Source organism: Quercus robur, chromosome 10 (genome assembly GCF_932294415.1).
Source record: "Quercus robur chromosome 10, dhQueRobu3.1, whole genome shotgun sequence".
Taxonomy (NCBI): Eukaryota; Viridiplantae; Streptophyta; class Magnoliopsida; order Fagales; family Fagaceae; genus Quercus; species Quercus robur.
Window position 1 is genome coordinate 32029445 of NC_065543.1, and position 18880 is coordinate 32048324.

The 18880-nt window shown below is 36.2% G+C and overlaps 1 protein-coding gene across 2 annotated transcripts; it reads left to right on the forward strand.

Annotated features, from left to right (window-relative positions):
- The first annotated feature begins 607 nt into the window (after positions 1-607).
- Positions 608-18581, forward strand: LOC126701804 (2-oxoglutarate and iron-dependent oxygenase domain-containing protein CP2). 2 transcript variants are annotated; one of them, XM_050400177.1, is made up of 9 exons: positions 608-1176; positions 2452-2499; positions 2921-3097; positions 3219-3369; positions 3469-3555; positions 3934-4058; positions 11227-11348; positions 16391-16502; positions 18234-18581. In XM_050400177.1, the coding sequence occupies exons 1-9, from the start codon at positions 850-852 to the stop codon at positions 18267-18269; spliced, it is 1185 nt and encodes a 394-aa protein (XP_050256134.1). In that variant the 5' UTR covers positions 608-849; the 3' UTR covers positions 18270-18581. The 2 variants fall into 2 exon arrangements, with proteins under 2 accessions (XP_050256134.1, XP_050256135.1); XM_050400178.1 differs by having other exon boundaries at positions 610-1176; positions 11230-11348.
- Positions 18582-18880: the final 299 nt, after the last annotated feature.

Consider the following 18880-nt stretch of genomic DNA (forward strand, 5'->3'; position numbering starts at 1 on the left):
CAACATTTCCTTAGGACGAGCCATATGGACGAGTTTAGGAGTTGGTATATTTTATAACACCATCAGCTACTAAGGCCAAGTACAACCCATCATCAGTCGCTAGGTGCTCGTTTGTCACACTGGGACACATGAAGAGTAGATGTAGGTTGAAATCCCTTAAAGGTCGTCTGACGTATGGGGTCCTAAAGAGTCTTTGTCTACCTGACGACTCCTATGCTCTTGACTAACCTGTGAGGACTTGGTGATGCGTTAGCCAAATTTTGTAGTGGTTAAAATATTCCCCATTATAGAGTATAGTTTAGGGTAATAAAGTGTAATTTTTCTTTTGTTTTTTAAGTAATTGAGAAGAGGGCAATTATATCTTTTTATGTGATGTTATGCTTTTTCATTCAAGTTAAAGGCAAACTTAACGTTAGGATACAATGTGTAATAAAAGTTATAGTTTAGGGCGCAGAACGTATATTTGAAAAGTTCAGAATATAAATTGTAATCTGGGGTATAGTTTGAATGGTAAAGCCTAATTTTGCATACAAAATAAGTAAAAATAAAAACTGTTGCAAGTAGGTCAAATTTCAGTTTTCCCGTTGAGCCGAATCAGCCCTAAAATGGCCTAACTTTAAGTACTTTAGTACACTACACGTCTTCTCAAACTTGCCAACGTTGCCATCCAAAAACCCTAAATTTTTTTACAACGGCAATGAAATGAACCACACCACAAGTCACTCCTTCACGTCCTCCTCCACATCGAAACCCTAATTCTCCTCCAACAAAAGCCTAATTCACCTTAAAAAAAAATCCCAATGCTCCTCCATTAGCGTTTTTCAATTTTCTTTCTCTTCTTCGCAAACCATGTCGCTCCCCGCCGCCGATCGCCGAGAAGTTCAAGGTCCGTCGCCGGTATCGGGAGGCGGAAATGGCGTTGCAGTGGCTTCCGACTTGAACCGCTTGGCGATTGTGGCGTCGAACCAGAGCACAAGCCAGAGGCTGAGGTTGAATCCGAACAAGGACCACAAGCCCGATAGCTACGAGGACTTGCAATTGGATTTCAGTCCCTCGATCTTCAGCTCGTTGGAGCGGTACTTGCCTCCTACGATGCTAGCCTTGCCTCGAGACGATAAGGTCAAGTTCATGAAGGACATTCTGCTCAAGTACTTGCCTCATGGAGAGCGAAACAGAGTATGTTTATGTGTTTACGTTTTTTCTTTCTCTTTCTTCTTGTATTTCTCTGTGGTTTGTATGGAAGAGAAAGGAAATTTCAGTTTACTCTAATCTAGGGTTTTGTAACGGGCAAGTGTTTTGTACGTGAAATGACTGAAATGCCCTTACGTTCTTCAATTGGTGATTACTGAGTGAGAAATGTTACACTGGTTTGTGAGTGAGCTGTGGCATTTTTTGCATTATAATCTTTTGAGAGAAGTTTACAATTGGGATAGATATATGAATGTTCAATGCTCGGTTATGATTGATGATGATGCATCACTTGAATTTTAAAGTGGTTGTAATGAATCTGGGAAGTTTGAGTTGAGCTAATTTTAGTATATCTGTTTCATGGTATTGAGAAAATTCAGTTGGTTTTTTTTTTTATTTTTTATAATTTCTAATCAAGCAAAAAGGAAAAAAGATTGGATCTTTGTGTGTGTGTGTGTGTGGGGGGGGGGGGGGAAAGAGGTTGTTGTAATTACCTGGTGCATGTGAGAAGTGGGAACTACACACATTCGAGGGAATAATTAGTTGGTCAAAAATCTCTCAACATTCACATTAGAAAATAGGAAAAGGTGTTTTTTTATTATTATATATTTTTAAATAAAGTCATTCTTGCTAATGGATCTTTGGGCAGTAGTAGACAGACTGCCATGCTGTATTTAATTGGTGCTGCTGTTTATTTAGGAAAAAGTTTACTTCCCAAATTGGTTTGAAGGAATTTTCCTCCAACCAACTATGTGGTGATTCATAAAACTATTCATGTGTGTTTTTAGTCACATGACCTATTTATCCAGTCATGTGACTTGTCTGACACGTGGACGGCTTAATGATTCGCCACATACTGGGTTGGGGGAGATTCCTCCAAACTGGTTTGATGGAAAACTTTGTCCTTTCATTTATATCAATGAGGTCATGGTGACATATATCAGTTTTAGATAAATGCAAATCTTAGTAAAATAATTCCAAGCTATTTTTCCTTGGGAATGAAAATTTATGCTTTGGATTCAGGCTTTTAAAAATTTCTCTTGGTGAAGTGCAAAAAATTTGTAAAGCAACTTTCACATTGTATACTGGACATTGAAAGCATTGTAATTCATATGATTTGTGCATTTACTTAATTTTTGATTAACTCATTTCCTAAGACTTATTCCCCCTTCCCAAAAAAAGAGGACAAAATCTTTACTTTTGAATAGATCACCTTAATCATCAGAAAAAGCTTTATGATGGTTTTTCTTTTGCCATGATCAGGTTCAGAAACATAGGGAATACAGGCAGAAGATAATTTCAAATTATCAGGTATCAAGCATAATTCTTATTTACGTATTTGTTTATTTGTTTTGTGACTTAATGGTTTCTCTCAATTGGTTGGTCTAGTTTTAAGAATAATTGGGAGTGTGAGGTTTATGATTTTTTTTTTTCTATATTGAAATTTTGTGCTACAGAATATATGTATGAGTGTTTGACAATGATCACTTGTTATAGTTTCCTAATAAATACTTTCTTTTGAATAGAAAAACCAATTATATTGTTTAGCATTTATACATATTGGGTTATTGCTCTCATGGGTGTATATGGCTTTCCAAAGAATGAATGTTGGATTTTTTATCTTTAAATTTGCTGAAGTAAAATGACAATTTGGTGCAAAATCTTCCTTGCTCTCCAATTATTGTCCTTTTGAAGGAATGGAGACTTACTGTTGCTAACTGTACTTATGCAGCCTTTACATAGAGAGATATACACAATGCACCCTCAAACGTTCTTTGTTCCATCATTTCTGAAAGCAATCAATGATAATTCAGAGGAAAGCTTTAGAAGTATAATGTCTGAACCCTCACCCGGGGTGTTTACATTTGAAATGATTCAGCCACGCTTCTGTGAATTATTGTTATCTGAGGTATTTTCTATCATTTTCTTGGTCATCTGTTGTGGTTTATCTAACCTATCCTAATTTATATATATATTTTTTAATTTTTTTTTTTTTTTAAACTCTTTAGTGTTGTGTTTTGATTACCTAGGTGGAGAATTTCGAAAAGTGGGTTAATGAAGCAAAATTCCGAATCATGCGACCAAATACGATGAATAAGTATGGTGCTGTTCTAGATGATTTTGGTCTTGAAACCATGCTGGACAAGCTTATGGAGGGGTATATTCGTCCTATATCTAAAGGTGATGAATGCTTGCTCATGGTGAAGATGCCAATTTCATTAATTCACTGGATGACCAGTAAGCTGTGGCTAACTTTTTATTTATTTATTATGAATGCAGTGTTCTTTCAAGAAGTTGGTGGATCAACTTTGGATTCTCATCATGGATTTGTTGTTGAATATGGTAAAGATAGGGATGTTGACTTGGGTAGGTGCTATGCTGATGCATTTCTTTGACATTAATGCTTCTGCAGATGTATATTTATGTTACCGGTTTTTATACCCCCAAGTAATATGTGTAATAGCTTATAGGACCATAATACTAGAGGTCTTTAAGCATAGCATCAGCAAGGATATGCTAGTGTCATACAGCTTTCTTTAATGTTTAATAATGAGATTTCAAACTCTGCGCTGATGTTGGTTGTGCACAAATCATCCTTGTAAAGAATTTCAACATCCTTTTAAAATGTCAATTGAACAATGCTAGAATAGTATATATCCAATAGCATTGAAGCACTTCTTTTCCTTGATTTCATTTTTTGTTGAAACAAATGGAATCTAAATATAAATAATGTCACATTTGTAGGCTTTCATGTTGATGACTCAGAAGTAACTTTGAATGTGTGCTTGGGAAAGCAATTTTCTGGGGGAGAATTGTTTTTTCGGGGCACCCGATGTGATAAGCATGTAAACACAGGAAGTCAATCAGAGGTATGTTAGTCTTTAAGATGTATTAATATCAACTGAATTTCTTGTAAGGCAGAGCTAACTCCCTAGTTTGTTAATTTATCAATTTTAGGGCAAAAGCTTCTCTCTCCCTCTGTTATAACCATGAATCTTATTATTAAGATACATATTGGTTTTGGGTCATATAAACAGTGTGCCAATAGTCAACATCCCAACAATATTCTTTTCAAGTTATTTTTTTGTAAATATGTTGTTTTTAGCTGTAGATTTTCTTTGTCACTTGTTTTCTAATGTATAATTTACTGAAATCCTTGAATTCTGGTGTGGATAATGAATGAAGTTATTGGCACATGTTTAGCAGGTGCTACGACATTAAATGGGAATGAAATTGTTGATTTTTATTTATTTATTAATATTTAAATGTATCAGCCACTCAGCCAAATTGAAGAAATAGGCAACTACCTTGCGGTTGTACTAACTCTGATGCTATTTATTTATAAATGTTGGTTTTTACTAAAATCCTTGAATTCTAGTCTGGATGATGTATAGTTATTGGCACATGTTGATAGCAGGTGCTTCAATGTTGAATGGAAATGAGATTGTTGATTGCTTTGTGGTTTTGTATCATCCACTCAGCCAAATTCAAGAAATAGGCAGCTATCTTACCCTGCGTCAATTCTAACTCAGATGCCTTTGTTTATAAATGTTGGTTATATTCATATGTTATTTCTATCTAATGCCTCAATATGTTAATGCAATTCTAGATTATATAGAAGTAAAAATAAAATAAAAGTGCTTTAAAGCAATTAAACCCTTTTGTTGTAATCAAGAACAGAATGGAAAGGGAAGAAAGTAAGGGATAATGTACCTTTTCTTGTTAGTTTTTTTTTTTTTTTTTCCCTGGTTCCCTAGTAATCATGAGTAGAGTCCAGTCAATTTTAATAAGTGTGGTTGTTCAGTTTCCAAGTTTGTGGTGTCATGATTTTCAAGGTGAACCCATTTCTATGGATGGAGTTATACACCACCTTTTCAGGTAGTTGGTGCAAGACATCTTAGAGCTCTCGTACTTAGGGCATGTTCAGTATGCAGTAATAGATCCCATAATGGAATGGATATGTGTAATAACTATTCGGTTATTTGGTTGCATCTTTATTGAAGTGAATAATTATTCTTTGTAATAGCTATTCTTTAAATTGAGGTATAGCTATTCCTCTCTTAAAGGGCTGTAATAGCCATTCCTTAGTAGGTATAACAACTTTTTGAAATTAGTATATTTCCAAAAATACAAACTTTCCATATGTAACAACTAATTTTAAAACCAAATGCATGAATAGGAATAGTTATTCGATTACAACATCTATTTTTTCCATTAATAAAGATTACTATTCCTATTGTAATTTTCATTTAGTGTACCAAACTTGCTCTTAATTGATGGAAGATAGCCCTGTCATTTGTCAAGTTTGAAAAAAGGATACCTTTAATAAGCTTAGAGTTGCTAGCAATATAATCTGATATAAGAATATAATATAATGGTTTTGGGGGTGAAAACAATGGTTGTTTAATGTATAAAGAGATGATAAAAAGAAGGGGAAGGGGAGAGAGTTAAGGGAATTGAAAGAACAAGGCGAGTCTTCTTAATTGGGGTCTTGTGTATCTTATGAAAAGGGAAGCACTATTGGAGCCATGTTATTGAGGTAAAATACGGGGAAGAGTGAATCTCAAATATCGTAAAGTGGCTCATTCTTTGAAGAAGTATTTGGGAAGGTTAAAAGAGTTTAGGTTAAAAGAGTTTTTCAGGCTGTGTGCTTTAGATGTTTGGGATTCACTGGGACATGCTGGAGTCTGTTGCATTTATTGTTCTGTTGGAGAAATTGGTTCAGGAAACATGGCTTGGATGTTTGGAACTTTGTGCTGAGTTATCTGATGTTGGATTGTTTGGAATGAACATTGGTCCTAGTTTTAGGGTTCAATTCAATGTTCATTCATTTTTGAGTTCCTAGTTTCTCTTAGACCTTCTACTTGATGTTTATTTATTTTTTTGATCCTTTGTGCATCATGAACAAAGTTTTTTCCTCTATTAATAAAATTGCATTAACAAAAAAAAGTTTTTTTAGTTGATGTTAAAAAGGTGCATTTTTGGCATGGTATGGTGTGTGGATACCATCCCTAAAGAATTATTTACTGATTTATTTGTGACTCATGTGGATCAAGATGCCTTTGTACATTCTTGTTTGGATTTTGCAGAGATGGGGTATTATTGGAATCTTAGATTTTGTACTGCCTGTCATGATTGGTCACTCAAGTTGGTTGATTTTTTTTTTTTTTTTTTGGGGGGGGGGTGGGTGGTGGGGTTGGTTCTGTTGATCACTTGTTACTTCATTGCATGGTTTCTAGTGACCTTTGGACTTTGGTCTTTTGTTTTTGTAAAATATAGGTTTAATGGGTGCTGCCAAGGATGGTTGTTGGTGTGTTTCTTTATTTTTTGTTGACAAGGAATGTTTGGAAGACCTAAAAAACAGTACAATTTGGAGTGCAGCCCCTTTGCCTTATATTAATGGTTTAGGTTTAGAAATGCATTTACCTTTAATGGCATTGAGTTATCTACTCTTTCGTTGATTTTTATGTTTTTGTTTTTTGCATAAATTGTAGAGTGGTCTAATGAGCTTGGCAATGTAGAGTGTCCATGTTTTTTTGTAGGTTTCTTGGTAAAATTCAATTTTAATACTTATGGGGATTCCATTATGTGAAACCTGTATACTTATTAGGTTCATCCTCTTATCAATAAAATTTCAAAAAGTGTTCCTCTCTTTCTGATGTTTTCTCTTAGAATAGCCTCTTGATTTATTTTTCTTTGTTGTTTGTTATGTTATCCTGTGTTCATCATCATGCACAACTTGTATTTTTCCTTTCTCTTTTCATAATAATATTACTCTGATTATCTATAAAAAAAAAATTAAATCAATAAAATTTCAAAAAGTGTACGTGACACTTCAGTTCAAGCAGCTGCAATTTCCTTCAAAATTTTTTCCCTGAAAAATGAAGAGTACTGTCAGTAAGTAGGAGATAGAATTATCCATGGCAATAGAACTTGGCAGGTCCACAAGCTTCTCCTTGTGCTTGTTGCAGTGCCTTTGGATGGGAAGGAATGGCTACATTTTTAATGGGGTTGAATGTTGTAATTCTCAATCTTAAAGCAGCTTTTCTTTGCACTTTGGATGCTTTGATAACTTAACTCTCTTGATTGATTCTTTATTTTAGTTTTCCTTGTTTTCTTTTTTCTAATACAGTTCTCTTGGGTATGCTTCGTGTACTTGCGCATCAACCCCATTGGCCTTTTCTCTTCTGTATTAGATAGTGTCAAAAGATATCTTCTAGAAGTTAGAATCCTCGTCTTGCAAAATTATAAAAATGCCTTCTACTAAAGTATGTTTATCTTCTCAAAATTGTAGCAGTTAACGATCAAGCTGATTTTATTGCACACACTTAACTGCTGCTGTATCATGTTGCTGCCTCAGAATTTTTATCAGCCATTTAAAAAGCTAGGAAGCACAGACGCTTCATTTGGGTGGCATACCCGTGCTTCCTAGGTAAGGGCTAATAACGGCTAATTTTTCAAAAAATGCCGTGTCGCTATGTCGTACCTGTATCCATACCTGTTTCCGTACTGGTGCTTCTTAGTTAAAAAGCCCCTAGTCCTTGAGCCTGCCTCAACCCTTTTAAAAAAAACCCAGCCAGGCCTTTCAGCCTGCCCAACCCCACCCAAGCCCAATTCCCTCATAAACCCAACCTGGTCAGCCCTCATCAAACCCCAAACAGGATCCAAGCCTAGCTTAGCTTAGCTCATTGCCAGTCCACTTCATAACCTCATTACATTGGCAGTCCCAGACCTGCAATCCATCTAGTGTTGCCATAAACTACACTTGAGGGGGTTGAGTTTCTCCCACCTATGAGAGTTGTTGCAGACACTAGATATACCTGTTGACTGATTGTTGCTGATGGATTCTGTTGGACCGGATTGATCATAACTAATGCTAATCGATGCTGGTGGATGCTGAGACTTTTTTAGGATTTAATTTTATTCACTTTTATTTTGTATTTAATTTAAGTGATAATGGTTATATCCTTTCCTTACTTGGTTATGAAGCTATTTTGTTTCCTTTTAAAGGCCCTAGAATTCACTATAAATACCACAAAAAAAAAATTATGGTCAATCTAGTATTGCAAAGAAATCCAAGAATTTATGGGGGCACTAGCATGAGTAAAAAAGGTTGAAAAGATTGTAGATGGTTGGTCATGGATTAATACATTTTGGCTGGAATTTTTCTTCCAGCACTTAGTGCTGATGTTTGGATTTCAATCCTTCTCTTCATATTTTGCACTGACTCTGGACAATTCTAGGTTCCAACTCCCATGTTCTTCCTTCTGTTTATTTTTTTTTCCTTTGACCATTTGGTGTTGACTCATAGGTTCTACCCTTTTTGTTTTTATTTTTTTTCCTGCATTAATTTTTTGTTCATTGTTCTGCACCAATGATTCTCAAGGACCTGGAACAATATTTGAACTAAATTGCATTTCAATGTAAACGTGAACAGAATGAATTAATCTAAATTTTTTGACATTTAAACTTTATTCATCTTTTAAGATTTTTTCAATGATTGGGATTTTTCCTGAGATCCTAAATTTTGCAAATCCAACTTGGAGTGTTGGATGTTGAACTTTGTTTTCAAAAGCAGCTTTTAGGTGCAGTCACAAAGGTATAAGATAAACATGTAGTCTGCAATGTCCAAAAGGTTTGCATGTCTTTTCTTATTTCTATTAATGCATCAGTCTTAAGTCCTACCAAGGATGAACATGCAGCACTAGTCTCAATTTGCTCTCCGTCTTGTGGAGATCTATGGGGTATCCCTTTCAATAATGCCTTGGGTTCTGAAAATCTTTAGCATACTTGGCTGTGATGTTCTTGTTCCAGTCTTGTACCTTTTATGTGGTCCAGGTTTCTCTTTGTTTTTCATTCTTTGAAACAAACTTTGGATAATAGATGATAAGTATTATATGAACAATTTAAATAACATAACATATTTTGACTTGGTACTCATCACTAAGAATTAGATATTGTAGCTTATGAAACATACAAATCGAGGCTTTGAAGAGAAGACAACTATGAAAGGAGTTGGAAACTTCTTACGAATCTCATGATGATGATAGAACTATTGTCAATTGTCATTACTAGCATCAAAATTAAATAAACCAACATAGCAGCATCACTTAGAATTGTCTTCTATGCTAAAAGGGATGATATCATTGTTTTCACTTTTTTGGCATTTGTAACATAACCTCCATGTTGTTCTGCACCATGTGGTCTCCTGGTGTAAACACACCTTAAACTCAGTTTGCAATGTCCTGGCAAAATATATTGGCAACAATAATTGGCCTGTTTGGAAGTTTAGAGAGGGAGGAGAGTAGAGGGGAATGATTATCCTCCACCTTGTTTGGATGTTTTTAAAATTAGTAAGGGGGAAGGGAGTGATTAGCCCTTCCTCTTGTTTGAATGTTTTAAAAATTAGGAGAGAGAGGAGAAGAAATGATTTAAATAGACAAATTTACCCCTATTTGAAAATAGACTTGTAACATTGGTCTATGATTAATTTGTTAAATTAAATAATTATTTAATCAACATTCTCATTCCGTCAAATACCACTAATAAATTAATAAAACTACTATTAAATATAATAAAATAATTTTTATTACCTCAAGAAAAATTATAATAAAAAATCAAATACCTCCTCCAATTTCCTCAACTTTCCTGAGAAACAAACAATTCCCACAGTTTCTCATTCCCCAAACACCCATGGCAGCAGCCACCTTCAACCCCAAAACCCAAACCTACACATCCCCAAGACCACCGATTCACCTCCCCACCAATCCCAACCTCTCTCTCACCTCTTTCCTCTTCCAAAACTCCTCTTCTTCCCCCACACGGCCTCGCTCTCATCGACGCCGATTTCGGTGAAACCCTAACCTTCTGCCAACTCAAGCTCCAGGTCTCCAAGCTCGCCCACTCTCTACTCCATCTCAACGTTCACACAAACGACGTCGTCCTCATCACATTGAAAACGACGCCGTTTTGGTGATTACCAACGCTAACAACGAGTGGTCCGAGACGATTCAAAACCTGATTAGTCCGACGAGTCAGAAGCCACCAATCTCGCTCTCGCCAACTTTGTCTTCTTCGTCCTCGTTTTTATCGTCGGTCGCTTCGACGAGTTCAGCTTGCTCGAAATTGTGTATAATCGATGCTACGACCAACATTTCAGAGGGCAAAAGCCAAGTCGCGTTGGAGATCCTCACTCGCTTGGCTCGGTTCTCGAATCCCACAGGGAATTCGGAGGAGAGGCTGATGAGTTACTGGGTGTCCGCTTTGAAATCCATAAATGTTAGTTTATGGATTTGGGTATTGGATCTTTGGATCTATGCAATTGGAGACTTGGTGTAGTATTCGGTTTTGGGTTTCTCTATTTTGTTTGGTTGCTGAGAAAATATTGGATAGAAACTGTAAAGATACTAAATTTAGTAGAAATTGTGTTTGGTTTGTAAGAAAGCACTAGGAAGATTTGTCATTTGTAGTGTTAAATTTTCTCAAGAAATAAACAAAGATTATTTATATAATCAGTTTGTAATTTTGTTAATTTAGAAAGGGTAAATTAGGGAATTCATTTGGTTCATAATTTATCTACTCTACTCTCCCTCCAAATCTCTCCAATTTGAGGGAATTAAAAATGAGGGGTTAGAGGTAGTTGAAACCCCTCCAAACCCTTCCCCCTTATTTCTTAAAAAACTTCCAAACAAGGTAATTGAATTACTCTTTCTTCCTCTACTCTACTCCCTCTACTCTACTCCCTCTCCTTTTTTAAACATCCAAACTGACCATAAATTCCTGGGAAGAGTTTTAGGTAAACAAGAAACTTCAATGTAGCAATAGGGAATTTGTCTTCTAGTAAACATTACTATCTGTTTGTATCGCATTGAATGCTTGTACCTTTTCATCAGCTATCATGGCATCTCATATTTAAGACATTGATAATCTTATACTTTTTATCTAGTGAATTTCTTTCATGTAGACTTTATTGTGTGATAAAAAAATTCTATATACGATTGCTTGTACAGTTTTCTGATGGAGTATGTTATTCAAAAGCAGGAGATCTTCGATTATTCCCATGTCCCGGGGCGAGCTGTGCTTCATCGTGGTCGCCACCGCCATGGTGCTAGAGCCACAACATCTGGTCATCGTATCAACCTACTTCTGTGGTGCAGAAGGTTCTTTCTACTCTTTCTACATTTATAACCAGCTGTGCTCTTTTATGAAGTTCTTGTCAGTTCTAACTTCAGACTTATAGAAAAGTGAATCTACCTTCGAATCATGTGTGTAGTGATCAATTGATCTTGATTAAAATATATTAGCATTTGAACACCGATTTTATTACTTTGTTTGTTTGTTTGTTTGTTTGTTTTTTTTTGGTTACTTTGTTACATGATCATTTAGTGTTTTCTGAACTTTCTGTTCTCATTTGTGACTTGTGCTGAGCCAGGAACACAGGCTGCGAGTGATCAATTGATCTTGATTAAGATATATTAGCATTTGAACACCAATTTTATTACTTTTGTTCTTTTTTTTTTCTTTTTCTTTTTTTTTGGTTACTTTGTTACATGATCATTTAGTGTTTTCTGAACTTTCAGTTCTCATTTGTGACTTGTGCTGAGCCAGGAACACAGGCTGCGATTGGTAATTCTATTGTATTTACATTTTGATTTTTGGCATAATGAATTTTGCTTAAAAATAGGTATTATGCTCAAACTTTTACTAAACCTTAACTATGCTGGATGAAATTGTGTTTGGTTTAGAATTCACTTTTCCCATTAAATAATAATTTATTATTAGAATATTCCCCCAACATTTGACAACAATATTTCCTCAATATTATTATTATTTTTGTAAGTTATTTTCCCAATATTTTTTTTTTTAATTTCAAGTTCTATGCAAAAAATTTGCATCACTAACAACCCAAATTTCCAAAGGCCACCACCACTAGTGACCACGGCTGAAACCCATACATCCACCACCCAAATTTCCATACCAAAAAAAAAAAAAAAAAAATCTAGAAAACTCATAAGACCACCCCCACCAGCAACCACGGCCAAAACCCTCAAATCCCCAACCCTAAAAAAATTCACCACTAATGACCAACCTAAACCCGTCCACCACCCAAACTGCGAAACAAAATTCATGAGAACCCATAAGACCACATGGCTAAAACCCAAAATCCACCACCCAAACTAGCAAACAAAATTCATGCAAACTCATAAATCCAAAACCCTTAAAATACCAATGACAACAGCTGAAACCTAGGAAGTACACAAACACTATGTTTGGGATGTTGTACCTGTGTCGGAAATGAGACATGTTCGGGACACTTTTATGCACCTGTGTCCCTGCCATTTCTTTTTTTTTTTTTGAAAAATTGTGGGACACAGGTGGGACACTTATCTTTTATTTATTTTTAGTTTCAATCTTGAACACCTGTAGGAGACATGTTAGACATGAAGGGGATTCTTAGAGACATTTTAAATTGTAGGAAAGGAGTTCATTTTCAGGATTCTTCTTTCTCTCTCTCTCTCTCTAAGTTCCTTATCCCAATTTTGGGAACTTTACCTAAAGGAGTGATCCTTCACCAAATAAGGCATCTGGTCTTCTCAGCATAACATGAAATATTAAAAATTTAATTTTGCACCAACTTATAAGAAAAAAATTTCACCAAATATGATTTGATGTGTATATAATGAGCTCAAGCTTTCATGGGTGGGACAGTGCTCATGTACAGTACCATTTTTCTATTAACTACATTCCTTTCTTGTAAACCTTTTTTTTTTTTGGGGGGGGGGGGGGGTGGGGGATAAAGTTGATGGATTGCACATGCAAGTTTATTTGGTTAAAGGAATATGGATGTACTTTAGAGTTTAGAGTTCATGGGTGGGACAGTGCTCATGTACAGTACCATTTTTCTATTAACTACATTCCTTTTTTTTTTTTTTGGGGGGGGGGAGAGATTTGGATAGCTAACATGCAATTGACAAATATTATAAATTGATGGATTGCACATGCAAGTTTATATTTGGTTAAAGGAATATGGATGTACTTTGGAGTTCATATGCGGTTGTCTCATTTATTTTGACTTTTGAGCTTCTTATTTCCTTTAGTGAGATGAAATTGTTATATAGTTGAACTATTTCCTGAAAATGACTTGAAAGTGTGACGCAGGACAACCAGAACAAAATTGAAACAATGGTAAAATAAAAGATATGACCTAGGATTCAGCACCTAGGCCTTGCTTGGAGTCAGCATCAAGCGGGGGAACTACTAGGAGTCAGCACCGAGGGTAGACCTGGAGTTAGCACTAGATCAAAGAAAGAACAAAGAGCCATTGTTTTCATTTATCAAAATATCAACTAACTTCCCAAGGGGTACAATAGGTTGCTTATAAAGGATTACTAAACCCTAGTTCTAATTGGCTAGGAAACCCTAATTGCCTTATTACAAAAATACCCTTACTTCTAAATTAAAATACTGATAACCCAATAAACTAATAGGACCTAAAACATAAAAATACAATTGACTTGCAAACATAAATAATATTAAATAATAATTTTCTTGCATCTCCCACATCATTCTCCTCTGGTTGGAGAAAACTCGACCTCGAGTTTTAAAGCATTGAAGGAATAGGATGCTGTCAAATAACACTTGCTTCAAGTCTGAAATCACCTTAGGGAGCACAGGGAAAAGAAAAACCTTGAATTCCACCACATCAAACTCATTTGGAATTACAAAATCAATGTGTGGAATCAATATAATCTCTTCTTGAACCTTATGAACCATAGGAAACACTGTGGTTTTAACCTCTTCGACTTCACTAAGATGTAGATCTTCAAGGACTGTGGAGGGTTGATTAGAAGCACATTCAACAACTTCAACTTTCACATCATGTGCACCCTCTAACATAATACTCTCTTTAGGCACCATCTTTTCACCTTGCTGCTCTTCAATAGATTCATTTCCTTGCACGCATGTTAAAGCAACACTTGTCGAGGCATGTACATCTGTGTCAACATTAGGCTTTGGTGTTGCTGGAGGATTTTCCACGACCAAGATATCACCATCAATGTTGTCTTCTATGGGGGTAGCAATAAGTTCATTGTGATCAATTATCCTTGGTTCCCCAATTGAATCGGGTTGAGTCTTCCTTTGCTTCATCTGAGCAATCTTGTCTTGAATATCTTTCATGAGCTTTACAGTTAATTCCGTTACTTACTTGGTAGATTGTTCAAAAGTGCGCTGAGGACATGAAATGGGATGAGGATGAGAATTCATTGTATTTGCTTCAACTTGAAAAGTACCACACTAAGATTGGGGTAGATACTTAGCTCGATAGTATGGTGATAAATACTCATCACAAAGCTTTTCTTTCATATCTTCCCACACACTAATGGCAGGTTCATAATCCATATAGCGGAAATATTCAAGATTCTCCCAAAATCTTTGTGCTTTACCTATTAACTTCGACTTGGCATACCTAACCTTTTTGTTATCTGCAAAATTTGCTTGCTCAAAGAATTGCTCTATCCCATTCATCCAGTTGATAAAATCTTGTGAATAAGTTTCATAACCATCAAAATACAGTGCTTCTAATACTACCATGATTCTCTAAAATAGTGCTTCAACAAATAGCTGCTGTGATTCTCCTTGTTAGTGGCCAAATAACTGCACTACAATCACAGTCTCCTTGTTAGTGGCCAAATAACTGCACTACAATCACAGGCTTGGCTCCTCCAGCGAGTGGGTTTGTTTGCACAAAGGGTTTGTGGAAAACAACTTAAGGGCCCATACGTGCAATGGGCTGGCAACAACAACACTTAACTTCTTCTTCTTTTCTTTTTTTTTTTTTTTCTTTTTTTTGGGGTGCAAAATAATAAAATGCACTGCTGCGTTAAGAACTACAGACACAGACTTAAGAAACTCAAATGAAGGACTTTAAAAGAAACTCAAGTACAGACTTAAAAAGAAAACCATAGAAACTAAAAGAGACGAGATAATCGGCTCGGCGATGGACGGCGGTGCTAGTGGTCGACGACTGTGGCGGCACAAGACGGGGAAGACTGCAGCGGAATGGCAGCTGCCTGTCTCGGGTCTTGCATTGGCGGTGGCTGATGTCCTCAGCGGAGGTGGTCAGGGGCAAAGATGGTGTTGGCGGCGGTGGCTGATGGGCTGCGGTGGCTGAGGGTTGATTTGTGGGTCTTGGCTGGTGGCTAATGGCTTGCGTGGGTTCTTTCTTTCTTTTTTTTTTTTTTGGTTTGTGGTTTGTGGGTTGTGGTGGCTGGCTTTTCTGGCAGCTGGTGTGGTGCTTAAACGGTGGCCAAGATTGACAGATGGGGTTTGTCGGTTGTTGGGTCAAAGGGCTTTGGTTGATGGGTAACCTTCTGGTGGCTTGATACGTGTGGGTATTGAGAGATGGTTTTCTGATGTGGTTTGGCAGAGATGTCGTGAAGGGATTTTGAAGGTGGTGTGGTGGCTGGATTTCTTGTGGTGGAAAATATACAGTGAAAGGTTTTTTTTTTTTTTTGTCTGGTTCTGGATTGACTTGCGATGATGCTTCAAACGGATCGGTGTTTGCTCTGATACCAAAATTGACACAGAACAACCAGAACAAAATTGAAACAATGGTAAAATAAAAGATATGACCTAGGAGCCAGCACTTAGGCCTTGCTTGGAGTCAGCACCAAGCGGGGGAACCGCTAGGAGTTAGCACCTAGGTTAGACCTGGAGTCAGCACTAGACCAAAGAAAGACCAAACGGCCATTGTTTTCATTCATCAAAATATCAACTAACTCCTCAAGAGGTACAATAGGTTGCTTATAAAGGATTACTAAACCCTAGTTCTAATTGGCTAGGAAACCCTAATTGCCTTATTACAAAAATACCCTTACTTCTAAATTAAAATACTAATAACCCAATAAACTAATAAGACCTAAAACATAAAAATACAATTGACTTGCAAACATAAATAATATTAAATAATAATTTTCTTGCATCTCCCGCATCAAAGTGCTTTAATTTTGCATACTTTGCCCTCTCTATTAAACTGATACTTGGCCTAACTTTATTGTGTGCACCTATTTGCATGCAAATTTCTTTAGTACACTTTTCTTTTCTGTTATGTAGTAAAAATATTAGTAGCTGCTGGAATCTTATTTCCTCTAGTTTCGTCATTCTTTTTATATAATCTGGAGTTTGCATTATCCCTACACAGTTCGGTCTTCAGAGAGATGAAGAAGTATCAAAAAGATTTCTCTAGCTGGTGTGGGGAATGCTTTCGTGAAAAGAAAGAAAGGCAACGCTTGTCAATTGCTGCTACCAAATCGGTAAAGTACATATGATTGCATTTTCTGTTATGCATTGTGTTTGGTGAACGAGCATTGGCTAAGTTATTAGGTGAGCATACACACTCACTAGGATGCTACTAAGTTCTATGACAATTAAATTTAGGTTAATTAGTTTGGATTGGCAAACACTCAGGTAATTTCCTTAATAGGAGATTTCTTCACTGATGTTGAAAAAATCATCTATACAGTTGTCTGATCCCATTGAAACCTAAATGCATTAGAAGTCATAAGAGGAAGCCATTTTTTCCTGTCTTAGCACATGGCCTCAATATGGAGCTATACAAGTAATAAAGAACACCTAAGGGGATCCACCACCCTGACTAGAAGGTACGTGTTGAGGGAATCATACTACATCGGAGGCACATGGCTTCAGCTTTACGTCTGCTTGGGATAGGTTAAAGAAAAGCTACAATAGTGTCATCCTAACATTAATGGCATCATTTTCTCTCTCTCTCTCTCTCTCTCTCTCTCTCTCTCTCTCTCTCTTTTATTTATTTATTTTATTTCATGATATGGAACCTCACCAAGGTAGAGCCCTTTGGACCCACCATTGGGAAGTAAACCATGGATACATGACCCCACCGGCCAGAACAGTGTATCAGGTAATTCAGGGAAACTCCTAGTGGTTATTGAAGTTTGAGGACATTGAGAAGATGTTGGTTGAGTTAAAAGATTTGTGCTAGCATGGTCTTTTTTTATTGGTCTCAATGCTGGGGTTTTACGAATTGTTCCTCTCTTCCTCTCTTATAGAGTTCATTTCTTCTCTTATAATAGCCTCTTGATTTATTTTCTATTTGTTTTCTGTTTTTACTTTTCTGTGTTCATCATCATGAACACCTTTTATTTTTCCTTTCCTTTATTTCATCAATAATATTACTTTTATTACTGATCAAAAAAAAAAAAAAAAAAAAGTATCGAACCCAAGATGTTTGTGTCTACTGCTCATCCCAAGGCTCCAACCAATAGGGATGGCTATTGGGATATTTTGAGAACTATTACCAATCCAGCCAAGTCTGTAACATTCAATCTTGATGCCTCTTATCCTTTAATTTCTTAAGGCTCAGTTTGGATTGTGAAAGAAGCTAGTGGAAGGAAAGTCACTGAATTGCTTCAAATCCAAGTTTATTTTCTAGACTTCATTCTTTCCGGAATCCGATTGGAGGATTATATTTGCTAGAATTATTATCTAGAAATAAGAAGGCAGGCCAGCTTGTTTAAAATAAGTATAGTGGAAATTTTAGAGATTTGTGATTCAGGCTTGGAAGGAGAGGAAAGACCAACACGGAAGTTCCCCTACAGCCCTTCCTCCCCCCTTCCTCCTCTGTTTTTTACTTTGAAATTTGGGAAAATTTGACAAGCAATTTTTGAGCAAAGACAGGGAAGAACCTTTATATATATATATATATATATATATATATATATATATATTTATAGTATAATAGAATAAATAAAGGCTTGTAACAATTGAATTGCCTGGTCATGTTTTAAGGAGAGCTAGGGAGGGTTCAAATCCTCCCTTCCCACTTGTTGAACAATTGAATATATAAAAAAAAAAAAAAAAAGGCTGGTAGTTCTAGTGTCTTGGCCTTGTGCGATAACAAACCATAAAGCTTGCCAATGTGAGCGTTCCATATGTATTTTATATGAAATACCTGGAGATGCTTGAATAAAGTATCAAATGGATATTTATTTGAGTTGATTTTTCTGCAGGAGTTGCTGAGGAAGGAAGGTGAATCCACAACATGAGCTGCTTCAATTGTAATTTTTGCTGTTGGTTGTAACATTATGTAGTTCTAATTCTAGTTTAGATACCATAGCATTAATGTGCAGTTGGGTCTGCCTTTTTTCTTTTGTAATTCATCTAAGGGGTGTTTGTACAAATTATGTGAATGAAATGAAATTTCTATGTAGGAAGCATGCAAGAAACTTTTGTAAAAATCTCAAGTGTTAATCTGAATCCCTTGAGGTCCAAATATTGTATTTAGATGAATCTAGGGTTAGGTGTTTCAAACCACAGTATCGTAGTCAATAATAATCAACTCATTATTGATTATTGTCTGTCATCTGGTGTTATATTTTAATTATTTGGATTTAACTTAAATTGATCTTTCTATCCAAGCTCCTCCACTTGTTGCATTGCCCTATTGCTCGGGCGTTGCGGTCTTTTTGCATTAACGGTTTTTGGATTTCTTTGGGTTATGCTAGATTAGGTAATGAAGAGGTGTTTGGGCGTTACCATAATAGGGTTGTGTGGCAAACACATTGCATTAGGGTTGTAATCGGTCGGTTTCGATCAGTGTGAAGGTTCCATGTTTCCTTGAATCGAAAGCCTTGGTTTTGTCAAATTCAAAACCGAT